Here is a 20,542-nt window from a genome sequence, read left to right as displayed (position 1 = left end):
AAACCACTAGGTTATCATGTCCCCGACTATGCTCAATTAGATCAATAAAAAACAAGTGTTAATTTATCCTATCCATCATAATAGATTCTAGAATTTTCCCAACTACTGATGATATAAGGCTAACAGGTCTGCAGTTTTCTATTTTCTCTCTAGCTCCTTTCTTAAAGGAACATATTTGCTTCTTTTGATTTGGGATGCTGGTGTTGGACTGGGGTGTACAAAGTTAAAAATCACACAACACCAGGAGTCCAACAGGTTTATTTGGAAGCACTAGCTTTCGAAGCGCTGCTCCTTCATCAGGTGGTTGTGGAGTATAAGATCATAAGACACAGAATTTATAGCATGACACTGTAACCCTTTTGCTATAAATTCTATGTCTTACAAGTTTTACTCTACAACCACCTGATGAAAGAACAATGCCTAGAAAGCTAGTGCTTCCAAATAGACCTGTTGGTCTATAACCTGATGTTGTGTGATGTTTAAATTTGCTACTTTCTTATTGAAAGAAATTATTCTACAATCAATAGATCCTGGTTATTTGGAATTTTCATTTGAGCAACTGCAGCCATAGAGACCCTCCTGAATTTGTGTGGATTACCATAATTTTAAAGAAATTGCTTGGGATGAAGTGAATGTTTTCACTCAATTTCTGGAGGCTAAATGCATAAAACTGCATAAGTGGCCAGGTTAGATACAGCCAGCCAACAACCAAGATGCTTTCTGGAGCTGGCCTTCTTGAAGTGGACTTGGCAAATAGACTGTATGAACTGTCAGTGAGACATTCCAGCTGAATACCTCAAGCTTTTTATTTCCATAAAAATCATGGCCATAATGAGTTACTGTACAGGAGATGAAGTGGTTCTGAATATCACAGTAACTTCTGGGTTGTGTTATAAAATTCTGGAATAAGTAGCTTTGCAGCTTCATAATTTAGCAATTGTTAACGGGTGCATGGATACCATGGCTTGTGTTCTGTCCTTTTGATTTTTAAAAAATGTTTTTTTTTTGACAATGCCATGGACAAACAATGGGCCAGATTTTCTCATTCTAACAGCAGCAAACATTGAAACACTGCTATAGAGGTTTGCAATGTTAGTGAAACGTCTGGTCAGCTGATTTGTGCCTGAATCCTCGAACCTCAGAACTGATGGACATCCAGTATCTGTACATACAGTAAGTTGGCTGTCTGCCCTCTATACAGTTTATTTTTAGTACTTGATTTAGTTTTCTTTTATTCATTTGTGGGATGTGAGCATCGCTGGCTGGCCAGAATTTATTGCCCGTGCCAAGTTGCCCTTGAGAAGATGGTGGTGAACTGCATTCTTGAACCGCTGCAGTTCACCTGATGTAGGTTGGCCTACAATGTCATAGGGAGGGAATTCCAGGATTTCAACTCAGTGACAGTGAAGAAATGGTGATGTATTTCTAGGTAAGATGGTGAGTTTGTTAGGGAACTGCAGGTGATAATGTTCCCATATATATATAATATATATATACCGCCCTCTCCTTCTAGGTGGAAGAGATTGTGTGTTTGGAAGGTGCTATCTAAGGATCTTTGGTGACTTTCTTCAGTGCATCATGTAGGTAATCCATACTGCTGCTACTGAGTGTCAGTGGTGGAAGGAATGGATGTTTGTGGATGTGGTGTCAAGCAAACTGGCTGATTTGACCTATTTGGTGTCAAGCTTCTTAAGTATCGTTGGAGCTGCACCCACCCAGGCAAGTGGAGATTATTCCATCACATTCCTGACGTGTGCCTTTAAAGATGGTGGACAGGCTTTGGGGAGTGAGGAAATGGGTTACTCGCTGCAGAAATCCTCGCCCCTGACCTGCTTTTGTAGACACTATTTATGCGACATGTTTGGTTCAGATTGTTTGGTCAGTCAGGAGGTGAGTTATTATGAACATGTGCACAGTCTGTTCAGGGGTGCAGTTCTCAATAATAAGGTAAAGAATAAAACAATCTAGCACTCATGGCAACACCTACATTGCTCATCTCTCCTCTTCACCCATACTGCTGACAATGCTCACCCCTCTTTACATTACACAGTCTCCTTGCCCACCCTTTCCCATGTCCACATTCTTGACACCTCCACACACACACTGCCCCTCAAATCTGAGCCTGCATGCTCACCACCCTTGGCCCCAACTACCAACCTACTGGTCACCACCATGCAGCCTTGACAGTGAGAAAGGAGGCAGGGTCTCCTTAGAATCACACTTCACACCTATACATCCTCCGTTTACTTGTTGCTAGATCCTAACTGAACACATGAACAGGAAGATCCCACATAAAAAAGTAAACAAAAAAACTAAGAGCAGTTTTTATTTGGTGTATCTATATACTGCCCTGCCGATTAAAAGGTTAGAATCATATTTTGCACCCTTTGACATTAGATAAGGTAGTTTTATGAAAGACGAAGATTTTATTTGTCAAAAATTGCAGTAGAAAATATGTCGAAGCAAGTATTTTACTTTTTCATGTGCATTGTCAATGCAGCAGAAGCAATGGTGTTTGCTGAACAGTATACACAATCAAATGCCAATAGCTAATTTACTACTTTTACAATTTCTTGCAGACATTCTTGAAGTTGAGTGTGAAACTAAATGAATTCAGAGGAAACTATCAATTGAGAACTGACAATCAGGAAAAAGAAAAGAACAATATGAAACAACAATTGACTGATGGTCAGGTAACCTGATTTGCTGGACTTATATATGCATGCCACTTGCCACAGTGCTCAGTAGATGGCATCATTACATGAATGATGTTTAGTCCAAGATATAGCTTTGTCAAATCCTTAATAATTGTTTCAACCAAACAGACAAGCATTTTTTAAATGATTATTCAGTAATATCATTTGTGATTTAGCCTTATGAGGAAAATGCAATTTCTAGTTGTGGGGTGAAGCTGAAGAACTTGCGCGTAATTTAGAATGAACAAAGCAAAATGGGTAGAAAATTAATTGCTGATTTTTGCTGACCTCAGAAAGGCCAAAAATTAGATTTGCTAACATGGCTAGAACATCAGTGCATGCATTCAGACTTTTCATCAATAACCTCCCTTCTATCATCTAATCAGAATGGAGATGTTCACTGATGATTGAACAGTGTTCAATACCATTCATAACTCATTAGATACTAAACCAGTTCTGTGTCCATATGCAACAAGATCTCAACAACATCGATACTTGGGCTGATCAGAAGTGCCAGGGAATGATCATCTCCAGCAGGAGATGTCTAATGCCATTGACATTGCTGAATCCCTACTATCAACATCTTGGGGTTTACCCATGACTCAGAAACTGAAGTGGATTAGCCATATAAATAAAGTGGCTATAAGCTTGGAATTCTGTTATGTGTAACTAGCTCCCTGAAGCCTCCATTTCCAAGAAACAAATCAAGAGTGTGATGGAACATTCTGCACTTGCCTGGATAAGTACAGCTCCAACAACACAAGAGGCTTGGGACAAAGCAGCTGATATAATTGACACCACATCCACCACTTGAAACAAGTGATGCACAGTGACATCAATGTACCATCCACAAATTGCACTACAGTAACTCAGCGTGGCTCCTTCAATAACACTTACCAAACATATGACCTCTAATACCTAGAAGGAAAAGGGCATGGGAATACCACCATTTTTAAGTTCTCCTTCAAGTTACACAGCATAACGATTTTTAGCAATCTTGCTGTTCCTTTACTGTCACTGGCTCAGAATCCTGGAACTCCCTTCGCAACAGTACTGTGGGTGTCCCTCCATGCTTTTAGTGGATTGGTTAGTTCAGTGGGCTGGATAGTTGGTTTGTGTTGAGGAGTGATGTAATGAGCGTGGGTTCAATTCTCACACTGGTTGAGGTTACCATGAAGGATTCTCATTCTCAATCTCTCCCCGCACCTCAGTCATGGTGATCCAAAAGTTAAAACACACGTTGCTTTCTCACTTTCTGACTCTGATGACACAACAGTCCTATTATCCGGTAGGCCTATAGCTACTTTTATCAATGGTGGTCCCTGCATCTAAGAGCTGCAGATGTTTGAGAATGCAACTCATCACCAACTTCTCCTGTGCAATTAAGCATTGACAATAAATGTTGGTCTAGCCAGTGGTGCCTATTCCCCCTGAGTCAATGTAGAAAAGGTAAGGGGCAGTAGTTGTCATGCTATTTGCTGTGCAAGCTGAGCTGGACATTCACTGGCGGAGTGGGGAAGTAAAATTCATGTATCTGCAATAGCAAAACTATAATGGTTCAAGAAAATGACTCAACTCCACCTTGTCAAGGACAATTATGTATGAACAACAAATACTGGCAAGGCCTGTGACACTCACTTTCCATTAAAGAATAGGAAAAACAGTGTCTATTTAAAAGGCTCTACCTAGAAAGCATCTTGTGGAGGTGGTGGGGATGGGGATGGTGGAGGGTTCCATTTCAAGGTTACAGTGAGTCAGGAGCAGTGCATTTGCAGCCTTTGCTTCAACAATGAGGCAGTGATAGAATTGTGTTATCTCCCTCATGACAACTAAGAGCTTCAAACCAGGGCGAGAATGATTCTCCCAATGATCATGTGTGATGATCTAGAGTGATACACTTGAATTCATATGTATGTTTGTAATGGTATGCATAGTCATTTGTAACCTTGCAATTGTGAAAGCCAGTTATTTCCTCCTAAGATCCGGAGGCTATCTTGGGAAATGGAGGAGGAAGAGATAGAAGATGAAGGGAAGAGAACGTATCCATCACACTAAACTGGATAGAGTGAAAGGGAGGTAGTGAGGTCTGCAGATACTGGGCAGTCAGATTCGATAAAGTGTGTCACTGGAAAAAGCACAGCAGGTCAGGCAGCATCCGAGGAGCAGGAGAGTTAACGTTTTGGGCATGACTCTTCATCGGGACAGGTAAAGGGACCTTGTGAGGCTTCACTTCTTGAAATAAGCTTCCTCACCCACAACCATTTCTGAACAGTTCAACCGGTATGAGACCTTCTGTAATATTATTCAACAAAGACCAATAACAGACATCTTCATTCAACAACAAAAACAGAAATTGCTGGAAAGGCTAAGCAGTTCTGGCAGCATCTGTGGAAGTCAGAGTTAGCGTTTCGAGAAGAGTGACCCTTCCTCAGAACTGAGTCCTGATTACTTAATAAGTAGCAAATATTTGACATTTGGAATGATTCTACAAAACTGCTATAATCAGATAGTTTCGCACTCCATGAGAGTGAAGTTTTGGAAGCTGAATTCCCTGATTTAATATTAAAAGTTAAATCAAAGCTCTGAATTCCCTCAGAGATATTTAATGCTTAACTTGATGCAGCTTTTTTTCTTCTGCCAGTGGCAGCCGTGGAAAATGAAGAACTGAAATAGTTTAGAAGATACTTTAAGCACAAACTTAGAAGCAGAAGTATTGAGTATACATTTACATAGTGCCTTTTACTGTCTCGGAATATCCCAAAACATTTAATTGCCAGTAAATTATTTTGAAAATGCAGTCACTGTTGTTACACTAGTAAAAGCAGCAGCCATTTTGTAGAAAACAATGTTCCACAAACAGCAGTGAACTAACTATCCAGTTTATCTTTTGAAGAATTGTTGTATAGTAGCTGTTGGCCCAAATACTGGAGACACTTCTGTATTTAGTCAAATAATGACACAAAACTGGATTTTCTGCGCAGTGACAGTCTCTAACAGTTTGGCATTCTGCTTTTTTTGTGTGAAAAGATGAAGTTACATATTTCTGAGAGGAGATTCTGATCAAGGCTACTTCAGGAATGCGGAGCAGTACTTCCATTCTGACAGTTCTCTCACAGTGCAGAACTGACAGGGGAAGGCAAACCATGACCTCTTCACACCATTCAGATGCTGTATTCTGACATGTAAGGTCCATATAGAGACAGCCAGTTGACTGCTCCTGTCAAATTATAAGTGTAATATCAGAGTGCTGGTCAGGTGGGATACCCAAGGGATAGTAGGTGCCAGGTAAGCTCTGTGTCATCTAAATTAGATGCCAGCTATGTAAGCGGTAGGGCACCTGGGATTAAGATAGTAGACCGTTAGAGGGGAGGGTGCTAGGTGAGTAGGGTATCAACTGGTTTGGAGAATTATGGGGAAATGGAAGTTGATGGTGGTCTAAGTGATTTGGGTGTGGAATGGGGGTGTAGAGGGTGATGGAGGTCAGCTGTAGGTATGGCAGGATGGAAGAGGACATGTGTGGGGTTGGGAAAGGGGTTTTGGCTGCAGGGTCGTGAGAAAGTGGCAGTTGATGCAGAATGGGGGAAGGCGGAGTCTGGTCCATCTAATAGCAGAGGAATGGGGCGTGCATGGGGTGTTGGGTGTGGAGGTGGGGGAAAGGGGTTCAGGATCAGGGATTTGTCAGCTTAAGATCTGGGGTATAAGTGGACCATATATTGAATAGTCTTAACTTTTCCTTACTAACTATTTACTTAATATCATCAGAAGTCTCTGCTTTCTCAGAGATAAGTAGAGTCTTCTATAGAGTTCCAAGTATAGAGGAATTGCCCAATGAAAAATTAAACTTCTGGGGCAATTCCTTCAGAATATTCTATGATTCTATAGGGTCTATATGAACAACTCTTATCTACATTGAAGTAATGGCTTTCTGGCCATTGTAAAATCCAGGCCATATAGTCTTTTAAATGCATACATACAGTCTGGTCCATTTAACATTTCATCTGAAAGCCAGAATCTCTGACAATGTAGTACTGTCTCAGTGTCAAATTAGATTTTGCCTTCAGTCCTGGAGAGTTGCTTGATGTAATGGTGTTGTGATGCATAAGTTGACGTTCTGTTAATAAAAGTGAGAATTGAGCAATTTTCTTAAGGAATTAATACCCATTCACTGATTTCTCCCGGAGTGCTCACAAATCTCTTTGTTTTCTGATGCAGTGTTGTAGTGGTTTGTTAGGGTTTCATTATAATTGGGATAGAAAGCAGATTCACTTGCAGAAATGTGCCCAGCTTGCTGGATACATAATAGGTTCAGAATAGACACTGGATGGTATTTTAAATTGGTGGTACCCTGTGAAATGACAGGATATAACATGTCTGGAAAACATTGGGCTCTACAACAGGTTTCCTCCATTTTTGTTTAATTGAGCTAAAACCTTAGAACATTGCTTATGTGTTCTCTGGCCAATTAGAGAGTTTGTACACACTGGTATTGTGGAGCTGTCAAAAAGATTTCTAATTAATGTGATCCTGATGTGAATGAGAAAAGTATGCATGGAATTTTTGGTCTCAATAAGCACAGGAATGGGGAGGATGGTTGCAATGCTCCACTTTTAATCGTAAGTTTGCTGCTGACTCAGAGCACTAATGCACAGGCATGTTGAGGAAGCCGATCCTTTGCCTGTAAACCCAGTGTTGGGATCTCATCTGCTTGGGATTTAGATTTAGATTTTAGATTTAGATTTATGTTTTATTCTAACATGTACTCAAGTACAGGATTGCAGTGAAAAGTGTACAATGTCGCCACTCTTACACCATCTTAACAAAGGATTTTAGGTACAAAAACTTAGGCACAAAGATGGTAAAATAAACAAATAAGTCAAAAAGTTCATCACTACAGTTCTTCTTAGTATAAAGTAGAAAAATAAAGAAATAAAGTTAAAAGTTAAACATTACAGTCCTTTCGTAAGCCATGGGTCTGCCGTCAATCCACACTGCGCTTTCCCCATGAGGGCTAACTCTCCCCCGTGCAGGGCATGCTTTCAGCCATGCTGAGTGAAGTCCTGCCTGAGCTCGCCATTGACTGCCATTTGGTCTTGCACTGGGCCTCAGATGCTGCCACGCTCCATTGCTGCCACTCCCTCCACAATTGAGTTCTCTCTAGAAAATAAGTAAAAATACACTAAATAACAACTAAAAAGGGGAAAAAAAACAAAAACGAGAAAAAAAGAAAAACAGGCGGAATGGACGAGACCTGGGTTCAAGAGTCCGATTGCTGCCTGTTCTGCCACCACCATCTTGGATGAGCATCTTAAAGTTGGATCTCTGCCCCGTCGCATGAGGCGGAGGAAAATGCTGCTATTGCTGTGCTGTTCTTGGTATTGCTGCTCTTCGGTTTACTGTTGCTAGTGCTATTGGTGTTCCTAGTGCTGAATTTCTTATTCTTTATCTGGATTACACCAGCTGCTTCGTTGTTGTGGTGAAAACAGAGAGCAGGGAATTGCAGCTGAAGGTATGCCAAACGGATGAAGTAAATTCCAAGATGATAGCAATTATTTGCCAAGCACTGAAAGCTCTGAAAAGGAGTGCTATGAATTGCAAACTTCACTCAACAATCTCTGGATTTCTTCAGTTTCACTGATCAAAGATTTTCCAATATGTTAATCATACTTCATTGTGCACTTACCAAGGTGGTCTTGATTCTGGTAAAAACAATGACTGCAGATGCTGGAAACCAGATTCTTGATGACAATTTACAGAAATCTATAAGCTGGCAGTTACAGCCAGAATCGTTGGTAATATAGTACTTAATCACCTATTAGAATATTTAAATTACATGACACTTTCCCCACTCACGATTAAGCCACTACCACCACCTCCTACCCCGCCTTCCTCCCCACCCCCACAACTACCCACCCACAGTAAAATCCAGAAGTTGAAGGCATTGAACTCTTCTCACATGCCCAGAACGGCCAGTCTACCTGTCAAAATTCCTTCCGTTATGTGTAAGGGAGGGACCAAGCCATTTAAGTCAGTATAAGGCTCTTGTGTTTTGGTCAAATATGTGTTTGATAGATAGGATTTTATTTTAGGTTAATAAATATAATTAATATCCTTTAGCCCGGTTTATTCTAATTATTTGAAAGTCCATCTTGTTCAACAATTCCTCCTCTTAAAGATACTAGATACTAGGTTTTGTCTTCCCTTTTGCCCATTTTCTTGACTTTTCCTTGAATGTGTCCCTTCCATGTCTTCAGCCATCTTTGTTTTTGCATATTTGTTTTCTCTTTCATACCCTTTCAAAGACAATTACTGAGATGACCTTTCATATCATTTGACAATATTCTAATCTTTAGTTTGCAGGTCATCCACTCTGCTTTAAAAATGTGTTGTTTCTATCTTATCCTTTTTAACGCCACTGAGAAGTTTGGTTACTTTTCAGTTCATTAGTTCTGATGAAGACGTCTATTCATAAGTTAACTCTTTCTTTCTTTACAGATGCTGACTGATGTATAAATTTTGAAAACTCTTTGTTTTAATTCTAGATTTTTAGCACTTTCAGATTTCTTTGTTTATCTGTTTTGGGAATAACCAATACCATTAAGTTAAATTTGGCTGACTTCCTTGACTCATTCTCCTGATGATTTGTCGTGTTTTCACAAAGTTTACTGCACACAATGAAAAACGTACACTGTGGAGTCTGATCTATCTGCTCTAATCTCAGCATGTAGTGAAGTTTTAGAAAAATATAGTAACAGTTTAGATTTAACTTGTTCAAACTTTGACACTATTTGACCTGAATTGTAAATTCTCCCAAACAAAGTTAGTCAATAAGTCAGGCCTACTATGATGAAAAATGCTCATTGATGGGTTTTCTGACATTACAATGAAAACAACCCCAGTGTCTCTTCATAACAAACTCTCCAGCATAGGCAACAAGCTGGTACATCCCCTCTGCACTCTCCCCAAGGCAATCACATTCCCCCTATAATAAGGATTCCAGAACTGCACACAGTACTCTTAGATATAGCCAAACTAATATTTTTACTGTTCCAGTTTAATCTCCATGATTTTAAACTCTATGTCTCACCTATTAAAGACAAGTATTCCATATGTTGTCTTAACCACTTGATCTTCCTGTTCTGCTAATCAATAGATTAGATGGTTAGATGATTAGATTTCCAGTGAAGCTGGAAAAGCATAGCAGGTCAGACAACATCTGAGGAACTAGAAAGTCTATGTTTTCTGTAGCTGCAGTCCTTACTGTCTCCTTAAGGGATTGGTAGACATGCACAACTGGGTGCTTGGTGCTTCTCAGGGTTCTATGGTTCATCATGTATTCCCTTGCCTTGTATGTTCAGCCCAATGGCATCACCTCACACTAAGCGGCATTGAATTCCATTTGCCACTGATCAGTCTCTCTATATCCTCTTATAATCTAAAGCTTTCTTCCGCATTATTTACCTACCCACCAATTTTTCTATCATCCGCGAACTTACTGATCAACCATTCTACATTCAATACTAAAAATATTAACGGCCCCAACACTGATCTCCGTGGAACTTCTTTGACACAGCCTTCCAGTCACACAAATACCCTTCAACCATCATCCTCTGCTTTTTGCCACTCTGCCAATTCTGTATCCAATTTGCCAAACTTACTTGGATCCCTTGCACTCTTATCTTTATGTTCAGTTCTCCCATTTGGGACCTTAAAAAACTTATTTTTGAAGTCCAAGTAGACAGCATTGAATGCATTGCCCTCACCTGTACGCCTAGTCACCTCTTAGAAAAATTCCATCAAGTTGTTCAGATATGACGTCCCCTTAACAAAACCATGCTGACTGTTGTTGATTATGTTGTTTGTGCTTTAAACCAAAAAAATCAAAAGCATCTCTTCCCCTCTGCACCAAATTCCATTAGTGCTCCAAATTTACAAAACTACACAATTACTCAGGACTTGTTCTCTTCATAAGAAGAGCCAGTTTTTACACTGTATGACTTTTTGACTCTACCATAACTGCTTACCTATGACAGGGGTACTATCAATTCATTGTGTGACATGTTCGTGTAATGATGGACTTTTGAATGCAATGAAAACAAATAATTGTACTAGATCTGGGATGTGAAGTGGTCTGGAGTACAGTATTGGTCACTCAACTGGTGCAACACTTCAGCCAAGTTGGTGCACATTCTGCGTCATCCTGGTATCCTGTATTCTGCACAATTTGAGCAGACACAAAGCGATGTGATGAATGCTGAGACACTGGGGCAACATGTGCTGCCTTCTAAGCAGAAGGACAAAGACCTTGAGGATGAAAGATCTCTCCTTGTGCACCACTGAGTTCAACTGTGGGCACTACAGGTCAGACAGTACGTAATTAACACATGGTCCCACCAGATGAGAGAATGGATGCAGCAAATAATAAGGTCTGTAGGCAGGTCATTGATCATATCAGCATTTGACATTGTGGGGTGAACTGCAGCCTCTACTAATTTTGTTTGTGCTTGTTTTTGCTATCTGTAAAAAACACAAATGAACTATTCATGCAACTACAAATATAAACAGTCAATCTTCAACAGTTTTATTAAGAGTTCTAGATTAAGTGATATACATCCACAATACCAAGTGTTTACATTGAAGTCTTTCCCAAAGTTTCATGTTTTTCTTCCTTCTATTTTTGTGACAGTTTTAGAAATTTCTCCATGCCTATTCCAAAACTGTGAAACAGTAAATAATATCAAATAACATAATTTGGCCAAAACTACTCAATTGTTTGTTTTTAATTGTGGAAATTGCACGTAAACATACTTAATAACTGTTGCAGCAGCATCGTGTATTACATCCTATTATACATTACAATGTAGAATTTTTCTTTCATCCTGTGAAAGTTGTAGTATAATTAGATTGTGCAGTCAGTATCCTAATAGTTTCCTTTGTTATGTAAAATATACTTGTAATGATGAATATATAATTTTTATTCACACAAATGCACTATATTCACTTTCAAAAGTTAAATATGGTGGGAGGTTGACGCAAGGCTAAAAGTTCACTTTGGGCATTTAATACTGTTGTGCTAGCCCTGCCAAGCACACTTTCATTTTTCTTTTCAGCAATGAAAAAGAGCCAAGTTTTTCCGTTTTAATGTCAAAATAATCCTATACTTTTTAATATAAAGGTAGATTGTGCTGCATCTCATTTCTAGTATTATGTTATAAAAAAACTCATCTGTCAGGCAAGGATGTTGTGTTGCTTATTTTGCCAATATATTAATGCTGTTAATTTTTGTTACTTTATTGCAGAAAGAATATTCCGACAGCTTCAATCAGCTTAACGATACCCTCAAGCAAATTGAGGTTATACGGGAACATTTTCTTCAGAAGCAAACCTTAAGAAATAGATTATTGAATGAGATTGAAAAATACAAAAATGGCATTCTGGGTTTGCGGTAAGAAATTATCAAGCTCTGATTAATTATTTAATAATTGTAATTTGTTTTTGTTTTGTCAGTGTCCGAGAAAAGGAAACTTATGCTAATTCTTATACTCCCAAATGAGGGATAGAAAATTATTCTTAATTTTTTTTCATCAGTACATTCAATTTAAATTAAACTGGCACATTTTATGATCAATATTCATTCAAAAATGTTTTCTTCCACAGATAGATTGCTTTGCAGATGAAATTTATGTTACACAGTTAATATTTGTTTTCGATTCATTTTTTGAAGTTGTGTGCATTGTAGAAACTTAGTGCAACGTTTCTCAAACAAAGGGAGGCGTATTTACCTGTATGCAGGGTTACAACACTCAAAATTGATGATGAGTTGGCATAAGGACCATTATCCCATCCACATCTAAGTTTCCATTGGGTAGGATTAAAAGCATGTGGGGATTTCAGCGAATCCATCAGGAAAACTGTTAAGGCTAATCAAGCAGTAGATTCCTTTGATTTGAACTATGTAAAACATTGAGTTTCATTGCTTCTATATCGTTCAGACAAGTACTCCATCACATTTTAGATGTGAACCTTGTACATTCACTCATCGGATCATACCGAATCTCTGTTATGTTCTTATTGCCACTGTATTGACATGGCTGTATGTTTAAACTTCTGCTCAATGCTAAGCCCCAGAATATTGATGCAGATCCCAGTGAATGTAAAGATAGTTGGGAGTTGTCTTGATGGTGATAGTCATTTTCCTGCACAAAGTCGCATGAATGTTAGCTTCTGTGTGTTAGCTCAAGCCTGAATGTTTTCCAGGTACTGTTGTAGGCTGGCTTGAGCTGATCCATTATCAGAGTAGTTATGATTTGCACTTCATTAGTAAATAGTAAATTCACAATATTAAAATGGAAGAAAGTTTATTGCTAAAACAACAAAAGAAACAGCTTTTAATTACTTTCACAACATCATCCCTTGCCTGCAATAATTGGTGTCCAATAGCCATGATAATTTTCTTTTGTGTCCGAACAGACAGTAATTTTTTGATTGATGTTGTCGGCAGCTACTAATACCTGTACCTCTCCCCTAGATTTCAGTTCTTGCATTTAAGTCTAAGTGGTGGTTATGTAAAGGTCAGGAAGTGGCTAATATTGTCAGAATCAAGCTCATCATTATTGATTAGACTGTTGGCAAATAAGTGATACTCAATGGAATAATGTTATGAATATTTCTGTGACATTATCTGATGATTAAGAGGAGACCAAATAGGATCAATCATTTGGCACTTTTGTTTGGCAAATCCTTAAGCCTTGTCTCATATACCCATCTTCTGGGTTTGTCCACAGTGATCTGAGCCTCTTTCACCTATTAGTTGCTTTATTGTCCACTATCAGTCTTGACCCAGGACTAAAGTTCTTTGGTCTGAACCTCTGGTTGTGGAACTGCTAAGGTCCTATGGCTTAGCAGAATCACCACTTCCTGTGCTTTAAACAATTCTAGGAAACACAGAAACATAGAAGATAGGAGCAAGAGGAAGCCATTCAGCACTTTGAGCCTCCACTGCCTTTCATCACAATCATGGCTGGTTGTCCAACTCCGCACAAGCTTTGATCCCATTCGCCCCACGTAGTATATCTAGCTGTCTCTCGAATACATTCAATGTTTTGGCATCAACTACTTCCTGTGGTAATGAATTCCACAGGCTCACCATTCTGTGGATGAAGAAATGTCTCCTCATCTACATCCTTAATGGTCCACTCCAAATCTTCAGACTGTGACCGCTGTGTCTGGATACACCCACCATCAGGAACATCCTCCTCCCCCTCCCCCCCTCCCCACCCCCCACCGTCTAGTCCTGTTAGAATTGTATAAGTCTCTGTAAGATCCACGCTCATTCATCTTAACTCCAGTGAAAACAATCCTAACCTAGTAAATCTCTCATACATCGGTCCCACCATTCCCGGTTTTAGGTGTTAGCAATATTTGTGTTTCCTTTCTTTTAAGACCAATGCTAGAAGCAGCAGAGTTCAAGCAAAACAATGCTGAAAACTTCATTTCTAAACTAAAGGAGGACCTTGATGTAACTATTAAAAGGAAGACACATTTGGAAGAGGAGCATTGGAAATTGATTAATGATCGAAAAGATAAACGTCAAGAAGTTAGGGTAAGTACAGAACACAAAATGATTACATTCTTCAGTTGTTCCATTTGGACTGACTTCCTTGAAATTAAAGACAATTTTTGGAATTTTGGGATTTATATTTTTTAACTATTCAAGTATTTCATTGACTGGTAACTTTAAAGTCCTGTAAATCAAGAGTCTCTGCAGGCTCTCATTTGAATTCAGTGTTGTATCCTGGAGGAAACGGAAATGAGTGACTCAATACCAAATATTATACTAAAGCAGTAATGTTTTAAAATAATTATTAAACAATGGTAAATGATACAATAGAAAGAAGAAATTATTATTTTATTAGAAAGAAATATAATGAAGAAAAGCAGCAACAAGGAAGAAAGCAGAGGTGGATCTGGAAGGGAATCAACAGAAACCGGGAAAGAAACACCTGGTGTTGTAATTTTTAAACAGGGAAAGAATAAACTGAGATCTAGCCCCAGGTCCCAGCCCTTACTGTCAAGTCAATATCAAGGTAGGAGATGGGGTCTGCCAAATGCAACCTCAGAAGGGCACTGGCTTGCAAAAGAAAAATCAAACAGTGATACCACAGTGGTGCCGCTGAGTGTAACTACTGTTAGGTACTGAATGGATTGCTAGTTTTGTAAAGAAAATATTTAAATTTTAAGTACTTATAATTAATTAGGACATAATAATAGAGGGAACTGAAAACTAGTCATCCCATTATTTATTTTACTCTTACCAGTAAGGTTTATTGCATTATTAAGGGTTAAGTTAAGTATAAAACTTTGAGATGTTAATTCAATTCAACAATTAATTAAGAACATAATTAGTTAATTACTTAAAGTAAACAAAGAAGGACAGATAATGTGTTGCAATTACAGAATGTAGGAGATCCTGGACACTGGTACAATCTCAGGCAAATACCATAGTAGTAAATAATGACAGCTGCAAGATCTTGGCTGAGAGTTTGACCGGAGGTGAAGCTGCAGATACTGCCACTCAAATAGGGTAGAGGAAAGTCACCCAGATACTCTATTGCTGCATAAGGCAGTAACAATTTAGTGTTGTCTAATTCAGTTAGTGGTCAGGGACAGGAGGGTGTGAATATAGGGAAGGCAGACAACAGAATGCAAAGAGCAGGAACACAGGAAACTCCCACATTGAAGGTGCTTTCAGCTTGTTTGGGTGAGAGTGAGGGTTGCTGATTCGATAAGCTAACTGACAATGGAACTATGACAGAAGAAGCCAATCAAATGGACAAGGAAGTAAGTATATTGGAGACAATACAGTGAGGGGATTTGGCATTGCATTCTGGAGTAAACAGCAAGAGTCCAGAGGGCTATGTCTCTGACCCATTGCCAGTATTAGGGTAATCTCTCATGGCTAGAGAGGAATATCTAGTGGGAGGGGCAGCATCTAGTCATGATCCCCCATCTAGTTGCCATTGATATAGGCAAACAAGGAAACACATTCTGCATATTCAGTATGTGGAGCTAGGCATCAAATACTGAAGCAAGACATTAGAGGTAATAATCATTGGATTATTGCAAGTTAGAATGGCAAAGTCAAATACAAATGAATATGTGGGACAAATAGGTTCTGGTTTTTTGGATAGTGGCACCAGTATGGGGAAAAGATGGGGCTGTATCATTAGAATAGTCTACACCTGAACCATACTGCGAATGTGGAGATGATTACATTAGCTGGGAAAATACCTAAGGTAACTCACTTATTCAAAATGGAAAGAAACGGAAAGCAAGTAACTTATGGCCAGTTAGCTTAACATCTGTAACAGAAAGATTATTAAAGGCATTATATAAGGGCAGTTAGGAAAAGTCAAAATAGCTAGACAGAATCAAAATGGTTTTGTGAAAGATACATCATGCTGGATGAACTTATTAGAGTTCTTTGACGAATTGATATTTGGTTTTATCGAAGTGGTCTCTCACAGAAAACTTGAACACTCAAATCTGCAGATTTTGCTTTAACAGTAAAATAGAGGTTTACTACAAAATGGAAGGATGATAAAATATTCAGGGATCCCTGATTTACAAACATTAGACTTATATATGCTTTAGAATGTGATCTCATATCACAAGGTCATTTTGAATAATCAAGAGTGTAGGGAGGAGAAAGTGAGGACTGCAGATGCTAGAGATAAAGCTGAAAATGTGTTGCTGGAAAAGCGTAGCAGGTCAGGCAGCATTCAAGGAACAGGAGAATCAACTTTTCAGCAGAAGTCCTTCATCAGAAATGAGACTTGTGGGTCGGTGCTGAGAGATAAATGGGAGGGGGTGGGGTTTGGGGAAAGGTAGCTCAGAAAGCGATAGGGGGATGAAGGTGAGGGAGAAGGTGATATGTTGGGGGGGGGGGGGGGCATGCGCGGATTGATTGATGGACAGGTCCAGAGGGTGATGCTGAGTTAGAAGCTTGGAACTGGGATAATGTGGGGAGATGGGGAAATGAAGAAGCTGTTGAAATCCACATTTATCTTGTGTGGCTGCAGAGTCACAAGGTGGAACATGAAGCCTTCCTCCTCCAGGCATTGAGTGTTAATGGTTTAGCAGTGGAGGAGGCCCAGGACCTGCATGTCCTTGACAGAGTGGGAGGGGGGAGTTGAAGTGTTCAGCCATGGGGCAGTGGGGTTGGTGGGTGCAGGTGTCCCAGAGATGGTCTGTGAAGCACTGTCAACATATACAGATGCACAATCCTTTATCCAAAATGCTCAGAAGTAGCTGGTTTTCAAAATTCGGATTTTTCAAATTTCAGAATAAGTGACTCCTCAACAGTGAAATTTTAAGAAAGTCTTACCGGACAGCAGACTCACAGTGAGTACTGCGGGCCCTGAGGCAGAATTGAGGCCTGCCAGTGCTGGGCCACAACCCCCCTAGCATCTGAGTGACATGCATTGAGTGGGTGGGGAGTTGGGTTAACTGATAGCAAGTCTCATTAAGTTGTACTGTTCATCTCCATCTCCTGACTCCATTCTATAGTTGTCCATGGCATGTCTAAGTTCATTTATTGTCCTGGCTTGAATTTCAGGGGTAAACAAATGGGAAACAATTTTATTTTGTGCGACAGGGAATTTAAGGAAACGTAATAGTTCAGTCATAACAACAGCTTAAATGTGGTCAATTTTGGCCAGCATGCAAATTTCCTGGGGGAGTCTGATCAATTCCACTTATTAGTACTGATTAGATAGTTGATTAATTACTTGATTTAAAGCACAATCGCACTTACTTTCTGGACATTGATTTAAACCTAATATTTCTGTAAGAAATCAACATAGGTTTAATACAGATCTTTTAAAATCAAAAAGCAAAGCAAAAATAAAATGTAAAAGCGAAAAGTTACAATATGAATGATTTGTGGATCAATCTCTAGTCCAGTATTGCAAAGAATAAATAGTCCAGGTTGTGAATATTAAAGTATTGAAGTGATGACATCATAGAATTAACCAATAACAGAAAATAATAGTGATCCTTCATTGTTTAAATTAATTAAATGTCTTTAAACAGTCAATTTACAATTTTGTATAGTAAAATAAACTTATGTACAAATTATATACTTAGTTGTATAGGATGCATAATTTAAGTGTAATATTACGGTCCTTTACTGAGAAGCAAACAATGTGCTCTTATGCACATTCCAGCTTTGACCATGAGGAGACTTTTGAGAAGCCCAGGTAATATTCCTTCCGTTTTTTTTTTCAACCAATCTGGCCATAGAGCAAAAATATGCCTGTCCTGAAATCCTCCAACAATGTCAGTCTATACAGGCTACTTCTAAAGGTGATTGTCTACACCCAGCACTTATTCAATGTATTGCACAATTAAGTATTTGAGATTCAGCAAATAGTATACATGGGATAAAAATGGGTCCTTATCATAAGTGAGGTTTTGTGTAGTGTCCCCACCTCTGGACTAGAAAACTGATGAAGTCTATCATGGATGTGTGCCATGACATGTCTGAATAAACTGATTAAAAATATATATGTTTATGCAGGATCAAAATGCATCTGGCATTCTGTACAACCATATGTTCAGCAATGATATGCTAACATCAGACAATGAGAGCAATCCCCTCGTCAATCCTGTCAAAGTAATATGTGTGGTAAATGCGTATTGTCAACTGAACACTAGATGGTCCCCTGACAGGAGTAAGCACTTTACTTTGTAGCAATTACATTTCATTAGCGTTGCATTTGCAATTCTTTGATGGGAAATCTTCTAGACAGTCTGCAAATAAAAGTAGTTAGTGCCAACAGTTTGAGTATTTATTCAGCAGTGTCACAACTGACCCTTTTTTAAATCACAGTTAACATACTTTTTATTGACAGTATAGCAATTATTTCGCTAACAGTTAGAATGCACAAGATTATATTTGAGCATGAATGTACAGAAATGAACAACAGCCATACTTAAGTTGCTGGGTTCCTGATCATGGGCAAACTTTACAGCAAGAAAGTGAAGAGAAGGGCTTTTAAGTAAGTTGAAAAATCAGAATGAGAATCTACATAAGTCCCATTAATTCAGTTTGACAAAGCCCTAATGGATCTGACAGAGGTCTTGTTACCCACAAAATGTTCTGAAGGATATTTAAATTAATCTTAGATCACTTTGCTTTACTAGCATGCTTCCAAACTTTCAATGAGATCGCCCTCACACTTCTAAACTCTACCGAGTGCAGACCCAGAGTCCTCAACGCGCCTCATGTGACAAGCCCTTCATCTCTGGGATCATTCTTGTAAATCTTCTCTGGACTCCCCTGGCATCTTAATCCTGATGATCTTTTGCATCATGCTTGGGAATTGAGTTTCGATCAGTCCCTGTCAACTTTATAGGGTCCAATGCAGTTGAGCTCTGTCATCTATAAAGAGAGTTTCCCCAGCTTAATGTCATTATCCGTTCACCCCGAATGACTGCTCCCATTCCCCAGCTCTTCAACATATATCACATCACCTCATTGTGTGCTTCAATTATGCAAAATCAGGATGGTACAACACTGTCCAGACTATACTGGAGGTCCTTTTTTCAGGTTGCTTCACAATATGGGAGTGCACATTTTGAAGTCCTACTGTCTATTTGACCATGGTCCTGGTTGAACCACGTGTACTAACTAGGTGAAAGTGCCATACCGGTTGAGTGACCAAGGAATGGCAACCAAAAAGGAATATTTACTGTGCTCAGAACCCTTCCCATCCCAGATGCACTCCCATAAAGCTATCCCACTACATTCATTAGAGTCCATCATCATCCATGATTTATGTTGCAGCAATCTTTCCCATCCGCATGAGCCCCTTGACCATGCACATTGGCATCAGATATTTGCCAAACCCTCATAATCATCACAGCACCTCTGTGATACACCTGAAGGCCATTCATAAAACATAGACTTGCAATGCAGGATACATTAGCAGGCAGCATTGAAAGACTTTGGTGTTTCAGCTAGAGCTAAAGGCTATCAGTACTGCATTGTACTACAGTATTGACATGCAGCATAGCACCGATGGAAATGTCCCTAATGAGATACTTTTGCCTTGCATTCACCTCCTTTTAAGTTAATGTTGCCAACTGTTGCATCTCTGAAATGACAATATTAATTTGGCTATCACCAATGATATGGTGTAATCCACCTTTGACCAGCAATTGACACCAACATACATTTGTTCTCACATGTGCAGTTGATGCAGAAGAAATATTGACATGAAATGTCATTGGAGTTTGCAAATGCATGCTTCGTATATGTGCCTTTTTACTGTCCTAATATCCAATACACGTGGAGCCCATGTTTTTGCCCATCTAAGTGAGACAGTGATTGCCTGCTGCCCCTACAGACCTCTCTCCTAATGATCAACAGACCACTCCTAGGGCTGTATTCACCTCAAATCTTTATGTTCAACAAGCAGTCCCCGGACATAACACATTAGATGTCTGATTACTGGATTTGCAGTTCCCTAACTGTTGAACCACGATTCCCCGACTACTGTTCTGATGGCCCCACAGGAATGACCATTCCTTGTTCCAGACTGCAGTTTGACAGATCCTTTGACTGTGACCAACCAAGGTGACAACTGACTGTGGGCAAAACCCTGCACTGAGTGAGGACTTTGCTCATGACTGAGCATACTGGGACACCCTGACTGACAGATCCTTTCACAAAGATGGCTGAATTTAGGACAAGAGCTCACCCAGTTACAAATATTGACAATTGGTTGAATAAGCATGCAGTATGCTTGCTGAACAAGCAGCTTGCACCTACTCTAAGTATCAAC

At 39.3% G+C, this 20,542-nt stretch overlaps 1 protein-coding gene across 6 annotated transcripts in view; it reads left to right on the top strand.

The window, feature by feature from the left end:
• ccdc178 (coiled-coil domain containing 178) overlaps positions 1-20,542 on the top strand; it is a 379,630-nt gene that overhangs the window by 137,523 nt on the left and 221,565 nt on the right. For all 6 annotated transcript variants that reach the window (XM_072570453.1, XM_072570452.1, XM_072570451.1 and 3 more), the window contains 3 exons: positions 2,580-2,693; positions 11,993-12,138; positions 14,136-14,295. In XM_072570453.1, coding sequence (XP_072426554.1) covers positions 2,580-2,693; positions 11,993-12,138; positions 14,136-14,295 — 420 coding nt within the window. The remainder of the gene's footprint in view (positions 1-2,579; positions 2,694-11,992; positions 12,139-14,135; positions 14,296-20,542) is intronic.

Source organism: Chiloscyllium punctatum, chromosome 5, assembly GCF_047496795.1.
Source record: "Chiloscyllium punctatum isolate Juve2018m chromosome 5, sChiPun1.3, whole genome shotgun sequence".
Lineage (NCBI taxonomy): Eukaryota > Metazoa > Chordata > Chondrichthyes > Orectolobiformes > Hemiscylliidae > Chiloscyllium > Chiloscyllium punctatum.
This window is presented reverse-complemented; position numbering and strand designations above follow the sequence as displayed.